This window comes from Triturus cristatus, chromosome 11, assembly GCF_964204655.1.
Source record: "Triturus cristatus chromosome 11, aTriCri1.1, whole genome shotgun sequence".
In the NCBI taxonomy this organism is placed as follows: domain Eukaryota; kingdom Metazoa; phylum Chordata; class Amphibia; order Caudata; family Salamandridae; genus Triturus; species Triturus cristatus.
Window position 1 is genome coordinate 717276822 of NC_140594.1, and position 20753 is coordinate 717297574.

General features: G+C 46.8%; 1 protein-coding gene across 1 annotated transcript in view; it reads right to left on the bottom strand.

Moving 5' to 3' along the window:
* The window catches only part of LOC146785368 (cilium assembly protein DZIP1L-like), a 346296-nt gene that overhangs the window by 317031 nt on the left and 8512 nt on the right, over window positions 1–20753 (bottom strand). Inside the window, exon 2 of the mRNA XM_085633029.1 lies at window positions 18131–18264. Within this exon, the coding sequence (XP_085489155.1) occupies window positions 18131–18264 (134 nt within the window). The remainder of the gene's footprint in view (window positions 1–18130; window positions 18265–20753) is intronic.

Sequence of the window (20753 nt, forward strand, 5' to 3'; positions counted from 1 at the left end):
TCAGGATGATGTCGAGAGGACATAGAATGTGTAGTGTGGGAACACGACTGCGTGCTCCGTACAAGTCTATGTGCAAGTCACGGTTGGATTTTTAAAGATTAAGGACCCTTCCCAGTGGACTATGAGGAACCCCTTGGAAGACAGAAGGTTGGAGAGCCACCCCACCCGTGGAAACCCTAGTACCCATGTTGTCTACACCAGGGAGGCCGGGTGCATATGTGTGGTGTCAGAAACCACCATCGAACCCAATGGAGGACTTCAGGAAAGTACCGCTGTGGAGGAAAGAAGAAGTGTTCGGTGGAATCCAAGGATGGATTCTTGGTGAGAGGTACCTACAAGCAGAGGGGACAGACTCTAAGTCACTCAGGGATGACCAGGAGACTTGGAAGATAAATACCTTCGGATGTCGGGTGTTGCAGGATGGCTGACGAGGGCCTGGACTCTGCAGCTGTGAGGACCAGGCGACGCTGAGGAGGACCAGGAGCCATGAACGAGCTGTCCCACAAAGGATGTTGAGTGCTGAGACTCGGTTTCCAGCGGGAGCACCAACACGCCTTGGCAAATACACCCAATACAGGAATCAAAGAAGGAGTAAGGTCGGGACCAGCAAGGTCCAATGGACTCACCAAAAGCAGGGGAGTCAGGGTAGCCCCGAGCAATCAGGGTAGCCCAGAAAAAGCACGTGTGATCCCCAAATGAACCCACAGGCGGGAGGCACTGGAGTTCTGAGAGGACCTCAAGCAACTCACCAAAAGATGCTGGCCACGATGCACACGATGCGGTGTGACTGAAGATTCTGGTCACAGGAGATACCCGAGGTTAGGGCTACTTGGAGCCCGAAGATCTTCTAGGAAGGGAGCCAACCAGCCTTTGCAACTGCATGTTGGACACGATGCACAGGGGTTCAGTTACTGCAAACCCCATGAGAGATACTGGCCTCAAACCTGGTGAGAGGGCAGGGCAGGCCCCGGAGCTGTGAAAAACCACCACCTGTGTTGTAGAGCCCACGGAGTCCGGAAGGGCTCAGGATCTGCAGACCAGTCGACTTAGTTACGGTGCCTGAGCATGCAGGGGAGAGACTCCTTCACTCCAAGGGAGATTTCTTCAAGTATGTTTGATGCTTCACAGGCCTTGGAAGGTTCCTGTATGAAGCACAGGCACAGACGATGCAACAGACTTGGAGGGAGACAGAGTCAGGCCCAAACGAAGTCCAGCGAAGTGCAGCGCGCTCAGATGGTTGAAGTGCAGTAGTTTCAAGTCAGAATCTTGTCCACGACAAATCTAAGGTCCTACAGCCAGGTAAGCCCTTAAGTACCCACGGGAGAGGGTTTGAAAGATTCAGGGGACCCTCCCTGGGGAGGGTCTGGATGGGGGGGTTACTCCCATGTCCTTTGTCCAGTTTCGCGGAAGAGCGAGAGCCAACGGCTCCCAGGACTGGTTTGAACTGGACTAGGTACAGGGACACCAAATTTGCTCCTCATGCGGACTTTCAGTTGCTGGCAAGCGCACCCACCCAGACCTAATACACTAAATCCTGTCTGGGACGTGGTCACACCTCCCTGTGACTGGATGTCTATTGTTCTGACTTCCCCTGATTGAGCTTGTCTAAGGAGCAGGAGGGCAGAACTGTTGTCTCTGGTCGGCAGCAACCATTTTGTGCTATCCAGAGTTAGAAGGCTGGTACTGGCAACACCAGGGCCCCCACAAAGCTCGCTTCTGAGGGGTGGAATCATACCTCCCACACAGGTTACCAGTGTGGGGTGTATGATTCTAACATGTTTGACACCAATCACTATAGGGTTTGTTTCAGCCGTTTTAGAGTTGGTCATCAAGCGGTTGGTAATGCCCCTCCATATGACTTATATGGCTGCTTCACTGACAACCCAGGAGAATGGACTCCATAGGTTGCAGGGGTGTCCTGCTCATGCAGGGGCACCTACTCACTTAGAACCAAGCACCCTGCCTTCAGGATTTTAAAGGCCTGCTATAGGGGTGACTTATAGGTTTTACGTGCAGTGACCCTTTGATATAGTAAACCTATATCTTAAGTAACTGGTGCATGCACCAACTTACACAGGCTGCAATGGCAGGTCTGTAGTTTCATTTTGCATGGCCTCTCATTCGTGGATGGCATAATACATACGTCAGCCCATGGGAGGCCTCTGGGGTACCTATGCCCTGGGTACATGTGTACCATATACTAGGGACTGACAAGGGTACCCCAGTAACCAATCTGGAGTGTACCTAAGCATATAACATAATAGTGTAGGGAGAAAGCAGATTGGTTGGGGTCCTGATTAGCAGGATCCCAGTCAGACTATTCAAAAACAGTGTTACTTACATCAAGCAAAAAGTGGGGGTAACCATAAGAAGCAGATACTACTTTTCTACTATGTCTGATCTGAATCTTATCCCACGACGAATCTAGAGACATACACCCAGGTAAGCCCTTAAATACCCTAGGGAAAGGGTTGGGAAGATTCAGGAGATCCTCCCAGGGGAGAGTTTGGACAGGGGGAGGTTTCTCCCATGTCCTTTGTCCAGTTTCACGCCAGAGCGTGAGCCAATGGCTCCTAAAACTGGTTTAAACTGGACTATGCATGGGCACAGCAAGTGTGCCACTCATGCAGACTTTCTGGCGCTGGCAAGCACACCCATCCGGTCACAATACACTAAATCCTGTCTGGGAGGTGGTCAGACCTCCTTGTGACAGGATGCCTCTTGTTCCACCTTCCTCTGCTCGAGCTTGGCTCAGGAACAGGAGGGCAGAAATGTGTCTCTGGTCGGCAGCAGCCATTTTGCGCTGTCCGGGTCCAGAAGGTTGGCACCGGGAACACTGAGCGACTAACGGAGGGCTCTTCAAGTGCTTGGAATCATACCTTTATGATTCCAACATGTTTGATACCAAACATGATAGGATTTGTTGCAGCTGTTTTCAAGATGGTAATCGCGTAATTAAGCAGTGCCCCTGTATATAGTATATGGCTGCTTCACTGACAACAGGGGAGAATGGACTCCGCAGGCTGCAGGGATGTCCTGCTCATGCAGGGGCAGCCTCTCACTTAGAACCAAGCGCCCTGCCTCCAGGATTGCTAAGGCCTACTATAGGGGTGACTTATAGGTTTTAAGTGCAGGGACCCTTAGATAGAGGAGACCTATATCTTAAGTAAGTGGTGCAAGCACCAACTTACACAGGCTGCAATGGCAGGCCTGTAGTTCCATTTTGCATGGTCCCTCATGGGTGGCATAATGCATGCTTCAGCTCATGGAAGACCTCTGGGGTACCTCTGCCCTGTGTACCTTACTACCATATACTAGGGACTGATAAGGCTACCCCAGTATCCACTCTGGGATGTACCCAAGTACTAAACACAACAATTTAGGGGAAAAACAGATAGACTGGGGTCCTGATTAGCAAGATCCCTGTCAGACTAGTCAAAAACAGCATCTCATCAAGCACAAAAGTGGAGGTAACCATGAAAGCAGATCCTACTTTCCTACACCCAGCAAGACTGTCACGTAAGTCACTTTACTTTTCTTTCTCTGACTGCAAATGGGTGAGGAGTTTATACACTTCAATCCCCATCTTACAAACAGCAACTTGTCAGAAGATCCAGCCCGACATTTGACCTCTGTCTTTGAAGTGCAGCATATGTGACAAGATAATTACAGTATTTAAAGGCATCTTTATTTATTGTTTGGATTTTCGCGGCCCACCTAAAAGCAGCTTGCGACCCACCAGTGGGCTGCAACCTCAAGTTTAGGAAACCCTGGCCTAGGGACACAACTAAAGGAACCCAAATGTCTATGACGAGATCTTGCTGGTTGCCAAAAAAGTCACCCTCCAATTAACGATTTCCTTTGCCTCTCCCTACATGGCATAGTCAGGAAAGCTGATTGTTTTTTGAGCCCTGCGATTTTCTTAGAATTATATACTGAAGATTTGGGCTGAAAAAGACTATTGTTAACGGGAGGATCAAATCTCTTTGCTCTGGATTGATCATAGGGCTTCTTGTTTTTTGAAAAATTATTTCAGTCAGATTTGAAGGGGAGAGTATTCTTCCTACTCTTAAAGGATTTATTGATGATATTTTCCAGCTCCTACCCAAACAACTTGTCTTCTAAAAAAGGCATCTTTGCAAGACACATTTCTTTGTGAGGAGTTAGCCTTCTAACATCTCAAAAATGTTCGGTCTTCTTGTCGCTACTATTTCACTTGCTGCCAGAGCTGAAGCCTTAAAAATGGCGAAGGTTACGACAGAAAGACATTTTGCTTGTTCTTCGGAAGCAGCTGAAAAACGCGATTTATCCTCTCTCTCTTCTATGGCTGAGGATAGACCTTGAAAATCCTTAGCTAAAGATTGGCACTTGGAGACTGAAAACATTTCTGCCCTCGACCCCAGATTCAAACCTAACAAGGGCTCTTTTAAAGAAGCATCCACCCTCTTTTCGACTCGTTCTGGAATCACCGCTTCCTCGCATAATAATTTGGCTGTCTGGCTTGTCAAGTTAGACAATAAATTATCTACTTGACAGTTTTTGGGGAAGATTCATGTTTCCCTTGTTAGAGGATAGAGCCTTCCTATGAACCTCGGTCCCTCCACTCCCTGTTGAGAAGCCCCTGAGCGGCCACATTCACTGGAAATCAAGAAATGACCACTTGATAAACTGCCTGAAACAGTCAATACTGGGGGAAAGTTGTTCTTCGTCGGCAGGTAGCTGTATATTAAAGGAAATATAAGAAGTCAGTCCCTTTGATTCACTCTTTTGGATATATTTTAGTCTTGGGACTACAGTCTCCAATTCATCTCTATCATAGCTAGGAGATTATCAAGAGGAAGAGATCAAAAATTGCGAAGAACAAGAGACCTTGGAGGAATCACTTCTGCCAGGAGACTGACAGACCCTCTGATCTTCTTGTTTGTTAAAAGCCTCCGAAATGGATTTTATCATCAATCAGAAACATTGTGAACTCCAGCAGAGGTTATTTCTTAAAGAAGCTCCATTAGAGAGAGAAGGAGAAAGGTGTCTTCACTTATCCCTTACTTTCCCCACTTGAGCAACAGCACAAACTAAACAGCAACAAGGCACTGCATATACTTCCTTAAAGGACCGGAAAGGAAAAAAGAATCTTCAAATAAATTATATTAATTTTAGAAAAATATTCATTACCTAGACAAAGCTACAAAATAGATAGTGAGGAATAAATATATATCCCTTTTATTAAACTTATCTTAATTATCAAAAAGGTACAGGAAATATCAGGCATTAAAGAGGGCGGCTCAACAATAGTTTTTTTTAAACTCTTAGCCGAGTCATGCCCCACACTCAAGTATAACAAGCATTTGCAATGCAATAGGTCTCGCATTTACATGAGTTCAAGCTATTGACATTGTAAATGACAATGCCTTTCATTTTATGCTTTAAAAACCAAAACATAAATATAAGGCATTGTCATTTACAATGTCAAGAATAGCTCAAACTCGCGTAAATGCGAGACCTATTGCATTGCAAATGCTTGTTTAGCTTGTTAACAAAAAAAAGTATTTTGAGAAAGAGTTTACAAAAAATGGCTTCTATATGTACAGATATCTGTAATAGAAGTAATTGTATGCATTGTTAGATTAATGCGGTAGCACAGTGGGTAAATGTAATAATTATAGCTACAGCATGTATGCTTTTTTGAGCAGCTGTATCAAAGCCACATAATATGTGTGTATAGAAATGGTTAATTTTCTTAGGTATGGTATGATAGAGAATAGAAGACTAAATGTGTGTAAGAAGGGTGCAACTGTTATGTAAAGACATGTGGTATATTAACGTGTTTGAAAATACGGTATTTAAAGGTGAAGGTTTTTTTTTAGATGTGGTAGGGGTTTAAAAGCATACTGGGAGTGTATTACGAAGAGGTAATCTGATGTCTTTTTGTCGTAATGTTTGTAAACAGGCTGGTATAATAGAGCTGTTATGTTGAAGATGTGTGCGTGTGCAATGATAACTGTTGGACATTAAGGTATGCACTCTAAAAAATCTGTAGTGGCAAAATATTGGCTAACGGAAAAAGTAAAAATGAAAGAAACATTTAGGGCCTCATGTAGGTAAATATAAATTACCGATTCTTAAATACCGAACTTTACCGAATCGGTATTTATGAATCGGAAAGTTATATGTAGGTAATAATTCGGTAATAATTACCGATTCGGTAACATTCGGTATTAAAGAATCGGAATTTACCGAATCGGTAAATACCGAGGCGGTATTTACCGAATCGGTAAATTCCGAGGTGGTATTTACCGAATCGGTAAATACCGAATCGGTATTTACCGAATCGGAAAAACAAAAACACATGACTGGATGAAACAGCCAATCCTGTGCAACCACACCCCACCCAACCAGGAAGTGGCCACACCCAGGCAGGTGCACACAATCAACAGACCCTGGAGAGGCTGGGAGTGGAGAGGAGAGGCAGGGAGCCAGTGCCTGATTGTGCAGCTCAAAACCACCATGTCCAGCCAGAGGACACAGAGAGATGGCGGGGAAAGGAGGAGGAAGCAGAAATTCAGCCCCAGGGAACTCCAGGTGCTAGTGAAGGAGGTGGTGAAGCAGCACCAGAAGCTGTTTGGGAGGCAGTCCCTGCAAGTGCCAGAGTCAGAGAAGCGCAATATATGGCTGGGAATACAGGCGCAGGTCAATGCGGTTGGAGTGACCCCCAGGGAGATTGAGGTCCTGAAAAAGTGCTGGTACGACCTGAGGATCGTCACAAAGAGGAAGATGGGGGAAATACAGAAGGAGGCCAGCCGGACAGGAGGTGGAATTAACAGGGCACCTGCCCTCACCGAACTGGAGGAGCTGGTGGAGGCCACAATAGAGCACGAGAGCGTCGTGGGCCTTGGGGATGCCGACAGCTCTGCCAGAGCCGCCACCCAACAAGGTAAGACGAATGCACAGCAATGTAGCCCCCCTACCCCTATCCCACATCCCCCATAGTGAAATGAGTATCCCACTCCAGTCCATGTGTTAGTGCAGACAGGCAATGCATCATGGGACATGTAGTCAGGGAAACCCCAACCATGAACTGAATAGCACAGAACAACAATGCATGGTACACACATTAGCCAAAAGGATGCAGGGGACAATGTGAGAGTGTTACATAAATTTATTGTGATGCTAGCAATGCAGGGCTTCAGGTACACTGAGCTGATGTTGCATTTCTGTCCACAGATGTAACATCGCGCAGGACTGCACATGCTACAGGAGAGAGGGCACACCGGCAAGACAGGTCAGCTCTGGCCAGCACAAGTTCTGCCCAGGGAGCATTGGCACAGCCACCATCACCACTACCACAGCCAGCATCACCACCACCACAGCCCGCATCACCACTACCACAGCCAGCATCACCTCAACCACAGCCAGCGTCACCTCTACCACAGCCAGCATCGCCACTCATGTTTGAGTCACCGGCCACATCACCGCCTGCATTTGTGCGTTCGAGGAGGCGTGCTGCTGCCAGGTTGCAAGCGTTAGACACCACATCTGACGACAGCAGGGGCCCGGAGCCAAACACTATGCCCCAGGATGGGAGCCATGCCACTGTGCCCTCCACCTCACAGGGAGAACACACGGGTGCAAGACGGCGCCGCAGGTTGCGGGTGCAGAGTCCACCAGCAGACGTCGACAGCCATGGGGTCTTCTCGGGGCTCGAGGGCAACATGCTGAAGCAACAGCGCCTGCAAACAAAGGCAGTTATGTCAGTGCAGCGACATATGCGGGGACTGAAAACAACTTTTGCCAACATGGACAGGAACATCAGCACAATGGCGGTGGGGATGGGTGACATGGCAGCGGGCATTCAGGACATCTCCCAATCCATCAAGCTGTTGTGCAGCAAATATGATGCTGACAGAGCTGCACGGCGCCGGGAACGGCAGAGGAGGGACAGTCGCACCAGGGCACTCAACCGGCTGGCAACTGCCACGTCACTACTCTGCCGGCGCTCTGTGTCTATGCAGGAGGGCCTGTCACACTGCAGCAGCGACGTGTCTCGGGGGATGGTGCAGGTCACAAGTGCACTTGAGGTGCTATTGACTAGTCAGGCGGCCACAACTGGTGCAGGGGATGCTGCTGAAAGCATCGACACCAGCAGCAGGAGCAGCATAACACCCCCGGTCCCAGATACCCGCAGGAGCAGCAGGCGGTTTGGGGCTGGCACTAGTGAGGAGGCTCAATCCGTGCCATCCCACACTGTAGCGCGTGGCCGCAAGCATTAATGCAGCACCGCATAGCCAAAGACTATTGGGTGACGTAACCCTGGACTTACTACTTGTACTTACGCAATGTTGCCAGAATGGCATATTTTTGGTGTTGTGGCGTAGTGCCGCATTAAAACTACGTCATGACATACAACAACTGGCTGTGTCCCCTTACTTACTCAGAAATAGTTGCATGTGATCTCTGCCCGTCTCTCTCTCCCATCTGTTGCTGTTAGCACTCCAGCAGCGTTGGCCTCTGGCTGACCTGATTCATCCTCATTGTCCTCAAAATCTGTTAGTTACACCTCTGTACCTCTCTTCGTGGCAAGGTTGTGCAGCATTGCACAAGTGGCAATGATCTTGCAACAGATGATGGGTGTGTACTGGCGTGCGCCTCCGCTCTTGTGGAGGCAGCGGAACCTGCTTTTCAATAGTCCAAACGTGCGCTCCACCACGTTGCGTGTAGATTTGTGTGCCACGTTATATCGTCTCTCACTCTGGGTTGTTGGGTGTAGGTAGGGAGTGAGGATGAATGACCGCACGGCATATGCACTGTCGCCTAGGTGAGTAAAAGGGAACCATCAGTCACATGCCTCAATACACTATGATTTCCAAGTTTCATGGGGCGTAAGTGTTACTTACCTAGCAGGTATCCCTCTCCAAATTCTCCGGCAAGCAGTCGTGTGTAGATCCCACTGTTCTGGAAGATGTAGGAGTCGTGGGTGCTCCCAGGAAACTTCGCAACAATATCAGTGATGATGTTCCCTGCATCACAGATTACCTGCACATTGATGGAGTGGGTGGACTTTCGGTTCCTGTAGATGTGCTCAGTGGCAGCTGGTGGGCAGATTGGGATGTGTGTGCCATCAATACAGCCAATGACATGGGGGAACTGTGCCATGTGATAAAAGTCAGTTTTAGTTTTCTGCAGTTCAGCCTGTGTGTTTGGGAAGCTGATGTAGTGGTGCATTCTCTGCATCATGGCATCCAGGAACTTCCTGAAGAAACGGGACAGGCAACTCTGGGATACACCGCCCACCGCAGCTATCACCCCCTGGTAACTTCCAGATGCCAGTAGATGTAGGCTGCAGAGCACCTGCACATGTGGTGGTATGGCATGCGCCCTTCTTGTTGGCTGGTCCAGGAGTGGGTGCAGGTCCCTGATCAGGTCCATGATGGTTTGGGGGTGTAGCCTGTACCTTTCATGTATCTCATCCTCAGTCAGTTGGAATAGTGTGATGCGCTGTCTGTAAATGCGTTCCTCCCGTCTCCAAATCCTCAGACCTGCTGCCTGTAGACGTAGGCGCCTTGCAATGACATACAGAGCGGCCATGTTGTCCACGCTGTTGCATTTTGGGATTGCTTATATGCACTGTTGATGCTTACCACCTGCTTTCAATCAGTGTTAATTACCGACTCTTAATTACCGAATTTCATGGATTTCTTAATTACCGAATTTACCTACATGTCTTTTTCAGTTTTACCACTTCATATTTACCACTTCATATTTACCGATTCGGTAAATATGTATTCGGAAAATATGAATCGGTATTTTAGAACTCGGTAAATATGAATCGGTATTTACCGCTTCATATTTACCGAAAACTGGTTTTTGGCCTCCTACATCTCACTTGACTAAATACCGGTCGGTAACGGGATATTTACCGAATTTCGGCCGTTACCGACCGGTATTTAGCTACCTACATGAGGCCCAAAATGTGTAAGTAGCACAGTAGTACAATATAAGGATAGGTGGCAGTAGAGAGTGCAAAGCAGAGAGACAGATCGAGCAAGTGGAGAAACATGAGGAGAGGTGGCAGCAGAAAGTGTGTAGTAAGAGATAGACACGATGATTGAAGAATATGAGGATAAGTGGTAAGTTAGAATGTAGGGCAAAAGGGAGAGAATATTGTACTGTGCGTGTTTTGGCAGCAAAAGCGAAAAAATGCAATGTAAGTACTATATGGCAGAAAATCAAACATGAGGGACCTAATAAAGACAAAAAAGGGAGCAAGCAACGAGGTGTAAGGAAAGTTAGACTGTATGCATATGTTTAAGTGGGAGGAGAGAGTGCGGGCCAGAGGGATAAGTATAACGTTTTTGGAATATTTGTGAGACAACGTTATACGTTGTGTTTTCTTTCTATTGAACCAGCTGGACTAGCAAGCCGGATATGGTAATTGAACTGACATACCGGATAACAAGTCCCGTACCAGAAACCTGATGTCCTAACAACATGGAGTAACGCGCAAGCAAGGTAGCAACCCTAGATTATTTTTATAGGAGAGTAGTCCTTGCTCTGCATTCGGTTTACAAGTGTAGTTACTCACGAGCACTTATATGAAAATAACTGTTAGGACAGAGTACGGGGCAGGTGAAAGGCAAAAGTGAAAAACATAAGGATAACTGTTAGGACAGAGTGCAGGATAGACAAGTAGGTACAATGATTAAAGAACATAAGGGTAAGTGGCAAAGCAGAGTGTGGAGCCGAGGGACTGGGCACAAGAGAATAACATGAGGATAAGTGGCAAAGAGAGTGCAAGGCAGAGGGACAGGCACGGGGAGTGAAATACATAGGGAGGGTGAAGTGATCATGGAAGCAATGGCCGAACTGTATTTAGTAGCAGGAGAAAGTGCGAGGACTTGTGATGTTTTTTTCTGTTGAACCAGCTGGACTAGCATGTCAGATAAAGTAATAGAACAGACACACCGAATAACAAGCCCGTAGTAGAAACATGATGTCCTAACAGCATAGAGTAAGGCGCAAGCAAGGTAGCAACCCTAGATTATATTTATAGGCGAGTTGTTTTTGCGATGGGTCCTGTTTATATCTTTAGTTACTCAAGAGCACTTTAAGACTGAAGGCCACCAGTACACCCATTTTTGTTTTTGCGATACATAAAATTTACAAAAAGGGCGCCTTTGCGGGAGCTATCTTGGTAATGTTTTAAGTGAGCTCATGAAGTGTTAGCGTCCCAGTGCTCCCCCTAAGCGTGAGGCCTAAGGCTGAGTATGATTTCACGTTGTAAGTTGCGCACTAGTGGGGCATGCGCAGAGCCGTTTTGTAGGTCTCCAGCCTCTTTAAGAAGGTGGCAGGACAGAGTGCAAGGCAGAGGGACAAGCATAGTGAGTGTAAAAAATAAGTGTAACTGTGAGCTGCCGCCTCTGATGCAGGAAGCCAGGGTTCGAGCCTCGAGGTCGCGTCCACATCCTGTGATTCTGGGCAAATCACTTAATCTCCCCGTGCCTGAATGTGTAATGTAAATACGGTGCTATGTAAAGCGCTCCAATACCTTCAGGTCGAGGTTCGCGCTATATAAATATGCAACAACAAAGCAGAGTAACAGCCATGGGGAGTGAAAAGCATATGCCTGAATGTGTAATGTAAATACGGTGCTATGTAAAGCTCTCCAATACCTTCGGGTCGAGTTCGCGCTATATAAATATGCAACAACACAGCAGAGTAACAGCCATGGGGAGTGAAAAGCATACGGAAAAGTGGTAGGAGAGAGTGCAGGACACAGTGACAGGGACGCTAATTGAACACGCGGCCGCAAAAGTGATCGCGATCGCAATCAAACATCAAAGCACCGTGCGGCCGCCAAAGTGAAAGTAATCGCGTCAAGCGCGGCGTGCGCGCGCGCACATGCACTGTATCGCTAGGCTGGCCTGGTACCACTTTTTGGAGCCCTCTCAATAAGTCTCGCAGAGCATCGCTAACGCGATAGCTCAGGCGAGACCTAAAAATGAAGGGACAATTTTGACTGGTTTGACAGCCGGAAAATACCAAGCAAGAACTCCAGGAATGAGTAGAAGGCCTGCTCTCTTTTAATAATTAACAATAAAGGGTGACATTTAGAATGGTGATGCTCGTGGGGGCTATTCTGGTGAAGCTTACTCTCACAACTGCATTAAGTAAGAAATGAGATGACGAATGGATGAGGAGGTAATTCAATATTCATAATCTGTCAATTTGCTAGGTTCACTGGATATATGTCATAGCCTATTTATGAGCTTATTCACTCCACCAAATAATACCAGGAGGTAAATGAGAATCAAGTAAACACTGACACTGCACCTTATGTTATTTACTGGGTGAACAATCTGAGCCTCATTCAAAGTTTCAGATCTCAGAATAAGGACAGAGTACTGATAGTGTGTATTCTCTCACCTCCTGATTAGTGGTGTGCAAAACTCTGAATCCACTACATTTGCCTGTCAGGATTTTTCCAGATTTCAGCTAATGAAGATCGTTTATGGAAATACTCAAGGAGTCAGCAAACAGCAATCAAGTTATATAATGCTGATTTGGGAGTGACAGGAGTAGATTGAGGCTGTGGCCTGGTCAAACCATAGTAGGGATCTGCTTGATGAACAAGTTACCTTCCGTAACGCCTAATATGGTAGATTCTCTACCTAGCTGCAGATTCATTACCTTAGAATATTTCCCAGGCGTCAGACTGGATCCGGAAACGTTTGGTGAGTGGTACCCCTGCGCACCAGTCGGTGGCATTGTTCGGCTCCTCGTGGCATTATCTGTGTCATCCGCACAGGAACGGACATGTGCGGTGCCTATATAGGAGCCACCCCAGCGTGCTGATGTCATTTCCTTTTTGCAACTTTCCACGCCAGAAGCATGGAGCCAAGAGGAAGACTGACAACTGGTGCGCTAAACTAGGACCCTTAGAAAAGAGGAACAAACCCTTACTCTAAGATCCATTCGCAGAGGAGGAAGGATGGTATAGTCTGTGAGGAATCAGCAGCTAGACAGAGACTCTACAAAATAAGGCGTTACCGAAGGTAAGTAACTTGTTCATCTGACAGATACTTCTAGCTGCACATTCCTAACCTTAGTATAGATAGCCAAGCAATATCTCTGCTGAGGTGGGACTGCGATACGGATTAGACTAAAAGGCCCTGCAGGACTGAACGGGCAATGTGACCGTCTCGCAGACTTGACTATATAGGCAGTAGTGCTTCATAAATAGATGCAAGGAAGCCCCTGTTGTTGTCTGACAGATATCCAAGAAAATACCTCCAGAAGCTAACACAGTGGTCGCAGCCTTGCTCTGGTAGAATGAGCTCCAAGCCTTCAGGAGGTTGCTTTCTCACCAAAGGGAAGCAGATCTTGATGCAGAGCACTATCCATCGTGAGATGGTCCATTTCTGCACCGCCTTACCTTTTTTAGCTGCGACGTACCCCACTAAGAGATGATTGTCTACCAGGAATTTTTTTGTGCGGTTAAGGTAGAACGCTGCTTTTTTGGGGGCCCATCCGATGGAGTCTCTCCTCTTCTTAGAGGTGTGAGGTAGAGCATAGAAGGTAGGCAGAGTGATGGATTGGCCTACGTTAAAGGGAGATACGGAGGATGTGCAGACAATACCTGTAACTCACTTACCCTTCGGGCAGATGTGATCACTACCAGAAAGGCCATCTTGATGGTGAGGAGTTTGAGTGAATAGTTGTGGAGCAGCTCAAAGGGAGCGCACATAAGGAATGTAAGATCTAAATTTAAGTCCCACCGGGTCATATTAAGAGGCACTGGTGGAAACATATGTTGGAGGCATTTTAAGAATCTATGTACAATAGGAGTTTTAAAGAGGGATGAGTGATCAGGCAACTGCAAAAATGCAGAGATGGCAGAAAAATAACCCTTCAACATGCCCAAAGCAGAGTCAAGCTGGGCCAAGGAATGAATAAACAGAAGAGATTGGGAAAAGGGCTTAGATAAAGGGTCAACATGTTGGTCTGTATACCAGGTCACAAACGTGTTCGAACGGGAGGCGTATACTGCAGCGGTGAAGGGACATCTGGCTGCCAAGATAACATTGCAGACTTCGGGCGCAAGGCAAAGACTGTCAACTGTCACCGCTCAATCTCCACGCATGATCCTTTTTTAGGTACAGGTGTATAACCCTGCTATTTTCGATGAACACCTGAAGCAGCCTTCCTCTGCTTCAAGTAAGAAAGGCTTTCAATGCCAATCAGATCGCCCAAAGCTCTAACATATTCATGTGGAGCACGGATTCTGCTGGACACCAGAGTCCTCTGATTGCCACCACTCCCAGATGGCCGCCCCAGCCCAGGAGTGAAACATCTGTCAGTATTGTCAGCTATAGTTGGGGAAGAGAGAGGGGTCTCCCACTGACCCGATCAATTTTTGTTAAACACCACATGTGTTTTGCAGTTCCCTCCGAGATCTGGACCATGTCGGAGAGGTTCCCCATATGCTGCACCCACTGGAACTTCAGGTTTCTCTAAAGAGCCTGCATATGCCAATAAGCATGTCTCACAAGAAGGATGCAGGAGGCCTTGAGACCCAGCAGACTCTGAGTCAGTGTCACCGAAATCCAGGCTAGAGGCTGAAACATCGGTATCACAGTCTGAATATCCACCGTTCGGGAGGATAGAGCTAAAACTGTACCATGTCCAGAACACTCCCATGATTGGGAGCATCTGAGAGGGAGTCAGGTGTGGCTTTGGCACGTTGGTAGTGAACTCCATCGAATGCAGAAGGTTCGTCATAGTCTAAAGATGGGAGACAACTGCCTGAGGCAAGCCTTCCTTCAAAAGCCTATCGTCGAGGTGGAGGCAGACTGGAAACCCTAACCTCCGCAGATGAGCTGCGACCATCAACAACACCTTTGTGAACCCCTAAGGGGGCACTGATAACGCAGAAGGGGAGCACAGCAAACTAAAAGTGTTCTTGACACACCATGAACCGCAAAGAATGCCTGTGGGTAGGCAGGACGAGAATGTGGAAATATGGTTCATCCAAGTCCAACACTACTATCCAGTTTCCTGGGTCCATGGCAGACAGTACTTGCATAAGCATTTTCAATTTTTCCTTTTTCAAGGACAGGTTAAAAAGGTGCAGGTCTAGAATAGGACTAAGGCCTCCTTCCTTCTTTAGCACTAGAAAGTAGCAGAAATGGCAACCACAAACTATTTCTGATGCCACCACCTTCTCTATGGCTCCCTTGGCCAAGTCAGCCAACACCTCTTGGCAGAGTAAGGAGAGTTGGTCCTCCATCATTGAGTCGCAGGTGGGCAGCAGGGTGGTCACAAAAGGGAGGGAGTAGCCTCTTTGGACTAGCTGCAAAAAACAACGGTCAGATGTTACTGACCTCCAGTAGTGCAAGTGATGGCATATCCCCCCCATGCCCATGATGGTCGGAGGGAAAATTAGAGGAGTTTGGATACTGAGGCTGCCAGGGGGTGGTGGACTGGCCCAACGTATGGCTACCTGTCCCACGTGGTCCTGGGCCACGAAAAGATTGTGAAACTTGTTGGCCATGGTGGCTGGGAGTGTAGAGAGGTGGATGAAAACCCCTTCCATGGTCACCAAACGGGGAAAGGCGAAATGGGGTTTGTGAGGAGCCATGGAAAGGTCCAAGGACCCGGTCGTAGCTCTGCTGTCCTAAAAATGCTCCAGTGCTGATTCTGCCTTCTCTCCAAAGAGATGGGAGTCGTCAAAGGGCATGTTCATGAGTGAGGCTTCGACATTCCCCGAAAAAGCAGGGGGTCTCAACCAGGTGCAGAGACTGTCATGTCTAGACCACATCTGATGGTGAACTTGGCTTGGGCCTCTTCCAAGACCATGAACAGCACTAGCACAACCAAGTCCCAGATCGTATGGGAGTGTCGTCTAAAGAGGCACACGATGTTCACCGAACGCAGTGCCAGGCTGGCAGAAGTGAACATCCTCTTCCAGAAGGTATCCAACCTTTTGAATTCCCTATCCAGTGGAGTTCACCGGACTTGATTTTGGAGGTGGAGGCCTGGACCACTAGGTTCTCCAGAGTGGGGTGCTGGATGAGGAAGCTAGGGTCCCCTGGGACGGGGCAGTGACAGCCCACAATCGTCCTATGCACAGGAGCCCCTGTGCAGGGCTTGGACCAGGCCCCGAGTAAAACGTCAGTAAATGCTTCATTAAATGGGAGCAGTGGTAGTGGGGGACAACTCCCGGGTGAAGCACCTCCGTGAAGAAGTTTGTCTTGACTGATAATAAAGGTAGCATAAGGTCCAGCACTTCAGCCGCCCACAGCACCACTATTACAAATGAGGCACCCTCCTCCGTAGTTACGGTAGGGGGAGAGACCAAGCCAGTGTTTAGTCCACTGGCATCTGCCAGATCCTTATACCAGGTGTCCTCTAGATCTTCTAGTGTCTGATATCCATAAGAGTCCACCAACTCCTCCCAATAAAAACCCAAACAAGGCCTGTTATATGAATAAGGCACTAGCCCCGATATGGTGAGTCTGCCCCCAATCAGCAGCGGACCTGGGGTCAGATCACACCTGTTCGGCTCCATATCGGAATCAAGAATGATGATGGAGGCGGCGCCACCGCTGGGACTGGATCTGTCACTGGATACCTGGGTCCAGACTGAACTCACTGGCGGAAGACAAGTAGGGGGCCCTCCCAGACCCATGGGGCCTGAGGGTGCTCCAGAGGGTTAGGGCCATCCAAAAATTAGGTGCATGATCTAATTAAATTCTTTCAGATCGGTGTGGGTTGCTCTGGCTCACAGAAACTCAGGGAAGCGCCATAACAGCTTAGGAACATGCTCCACCACAGGACTTGGCCTCAAGTGCCGACAGCCCTGCGACTCGTCCGAAGACTTGCACTGCAAAGTCGAAGACCTCTTTGACTTCTTTTTGTTGTGGGGCTTACCCAAACTTCTCCAGCGACTTGGAGTGAGCCAACGATCACCGAGCAGAATCCTGTGAATGATTCTGGGACCTTCCTTGAGACTGAGATCTGGAACGTCGCAGGGTCATATGACATTGGGCAACAAGGAGCTTGAGGGACCACACCCTCAGCGCCATAGGATTCATGGCGCAGCAGCCCACGCTTGTCTTGGTGTCATGATTGCACTCCAAACCCCAAAGGCACAGCAAATACGGGTCCATCACCAACATCTCTCGGTCAGTGAGAGGAGCTACACAGCTTAAATCCTGCCTTCTTAGTGGACATACTGCACACCAGGAGACAAAGTCTTAAAAAGTATTCGACAAAAGGGTAAAAAAAAAGGTCAATCAAAAAGTGACTGGGGGTAGCTCTCTCCAGATCTGCGCTGACTAGTGTGGAAAGAAAATAACTGATGTCAGTGCGCTGAGGTGGTGCCTATGTAGGCACCACACATGTCACTTCGGGCGGGGGAGACCACGCCGACGCCAAAAGTAGCCGAATAACACCACCTACCAGTGCACAAGGTGACTGCTCATCAAAAGTTTCTGGATCCATTCTGACACCTGGGGAAAATTCTATGGTAAGAAACCTGCCACTAGAAGTCTCTATCCGATTTCTTTTATGATCTTGTCAAACAGAACTCAAAATTGCCCAAGATAGGTTTTGGAAAATAGGAGATGGTACTGGTTTTATTCCAGTCACCAGATATTGGATGAGGACTAGCTACAACTTTAAGGCATCATTTGAATACTGCTATTAACGATATGTCCTTTCTGGGCCATTTTGGAGTCATGTAATTGTGGAAACTAGTCTAGACTTTCAGTGTGAATCTCCCACTGTGATTGAACACCTTGGCCCTCACAACTGTTTTTTGGTGCAGCCAGTGAGTAACTGCCAAAAATGAGGAAATATTACTAGACTGTCTCACAAGAAGTGTTACAAATCTTCAATGAGGTTTCATTTTTCACTGACAACCTGATGTTTGACAGGGAATAGCATATAAAATGTATGTCAATAAGGATAGTCTATGGGCCCTTTAGAGAACAGGGAATTCCCTTTAATTACAGACTGACAAACATATACTTACATCAACTTTCAAGTACCAGCAAATGAGCAATTCTGATTCAAAAATATTTCACAAGATACAATAAAAATCCCAATTTAGAACAATAAGCCTCCTGCGTACCTTCTTCACACCCATCTTTTCCAGCTTCGCCTCAAGCCGCTCCTCCGAGGGTGATCGGGAATCCTTGATTAAGTTAGGATTTAGACGCAAGGCTTCAGACAGCTTACAATTTTTATCGGAAGAGTTCTCCAACTCTGCAGGAAGGGACCAGAAAGTAAATGTAGTTAGAAATCAGGAAAGTAGCTACAAGGTAAAGTTAAAAAAAGATCTGCCCATCAAAAGCGCACTCATGTCACATTTTTGCTTTATACAAAAAAACAAATATAATACATTCACAATGACACTTGTAGGTCTTCCTGTCAACATCCTAAGATGATGCAATACATCCCTAAAAAGGGGAGGCAGCAGAGTGAGTGAAGTATCTCCCTTCAGGTAATTATCCAATTGTCTGTAGGCTTTCACAAGACATTGGATTGAAAGCTTTGTTCGAAATTGCCCAACTCACATTACACGCCCTATTGGCTGTTAATTTAAATCTTCTACATAGATTACAGGGCAATCATAAGATATTGTCTCTGAATAAAAGCAGTGGGATATTTTCTAAAAAGGCTATCCCTATGAAACCGGTATGGTGTGCACCGTTCCCACATTCCCCTCATTTAGCAGGTTCAATCTAAGACACACTTGAGACAAGGTTTCCTGTCAGAGACTCTCAAAAAGGGACCTGATTAGGCCTTAATGCTGGAGGGACCATGACCAAGGCAGAGACCTTCAGGTCTGATACCCATTCTCAAAGAAGGTCTTCTCATTTGGAGCAAGGTAGTTCTCCAGGTTTGAAATTTTTATTCTCTCCAAAGAGAGACTTCTCTATAGCGTGGGACCAACTGCAAGAGTTTTGGGATGTTGGTTTCTGACAGCAATGACGTAATTTATGTGTAGATTGATGTTGGAACACCATATGATCAACCGTAAGGTGGCCAATCCTTTAGCGGGGAAGTGTGGATACCTACTGAAAGAGTTTTGCACATAATATCAGGACCAATATTTGGAAAGGGCCCACTGCAGATGCAAAGGTGCTTTTCACAATTTAAGAGGATTAAAAAGAAAGGAGTTAATAAAATATGACGATCTAAAAGAAAAGTCAGAAAATCCAATAAATGTTGTAAACAAGAATTAAGAAGCATACCTAAAAATTGCTTTAAATGCTGAACAACTGTTTGAGAACACCAGGATCAAAAATCGTTTTTTTTTTGTTTAGTAGAGGTCATTGCCTATGTGTGGGGCAGTGGAAGGCATTGTTGCAGGGATCCTGTCTAAAAACAGAACAATGTCTGGGACCACAGGACATCAGTATGTAGGGACTGTGCCACCATAGCACATCAGTACCTAAGGGCCCAAATCCGACTCGCTCATAATGGCTTACCTGCCCCCTCACCCTTTTCAGAGTAACCGCAAGTAGGCACCCCAGAACACAACATTCCAGTCCCCTCAGGGAACCGTGGTAACAAATAATAACCTTTGTTCTTTTACCCATTCATGTCCATATTAAACAAGAATGAGTCACGAGAACAGTTTGTAATATTTATTGAAACTATCACGTCTATTATGAAGCAACTGAACTGCAATTAGAAAACATACAAAACTTAACGGGGTAATTAGCATTACTAATAAACAGTATACAATGAAAAGCGCTATCGTGCCTAATGATATATCTGCCTAGTCTAGTCTCATTACCTGAGCACAGTGATATATCAGATCTCTGGTGTTTGAACCAGCCCCCATACCGGGCATTTGTAGTTGGGTAGTCTGCATCTCAGGATCTTTCACTCTGCTAGAAATTCTCCTGTCTATATTCAAAGCGACAAGTCACTGCTTATGTGATAAGAGATACCATACTCGAAAACAGCAGCTGGGTCTCTCTATTATGTCTAGGTGTTAGGGTCCAACCACATAGAAAAAGAGGGGACTATGTTGTTTGAACTTGCACAAAATTTTCATTCTGAATCCCAGCAGAAGCGCTGGATAACAAAACATGTGCAGCCTATTTCTAAAATAATAGTGTGGCACAAAAACAAATGTGTGACTTTGTTACTTCTGCAAAACAAAAGCAGCCTACAACGTGTACAGTTAGGCTAACATAGGGGAGAACTACAGTGGGCCCTATAGGGGACTCACAACAGCATCTCAAGAAGTTTCAGAAGCATCCCAAAGTACAGGGAGATATAGAGAGGGCTCAATGAGAGGCAATGGCAGCCAGAGTAGGCAAATAGAATGGCAATGCAACTGCCTCAAAGCATCCAAGAGAAGTCATAAATTTCACTCTGCAATGTCTTATTCTCTGACCTTACTCTTTGTGCTGGAGTCAAATACTTCAAGGGACTTGCAGGTGGAATATGGTGGGACAAAGTGAAAAATACAAGCAGAGTGGGCATGGGAGGAGCACCAAGCAGGGGGAAGTTAAGAGAACAGCCAACTAGGGGCAATGACTCTTTTCCATTATTTACAAAGAAGAGTAATGAGCAGGTTGCTATGGGAGCAGACGAACAAGTTACTTACCTTCGGTAACGCTTTTTCTGGTGGATACAGTATCTGTATTTGAATTTCTAACCTTTTGAATTACCACTTCGCCAGCATTCCACTGAAACTTTTTTCTAGCTCTCCTACGTCGACGAGGACGTCATAA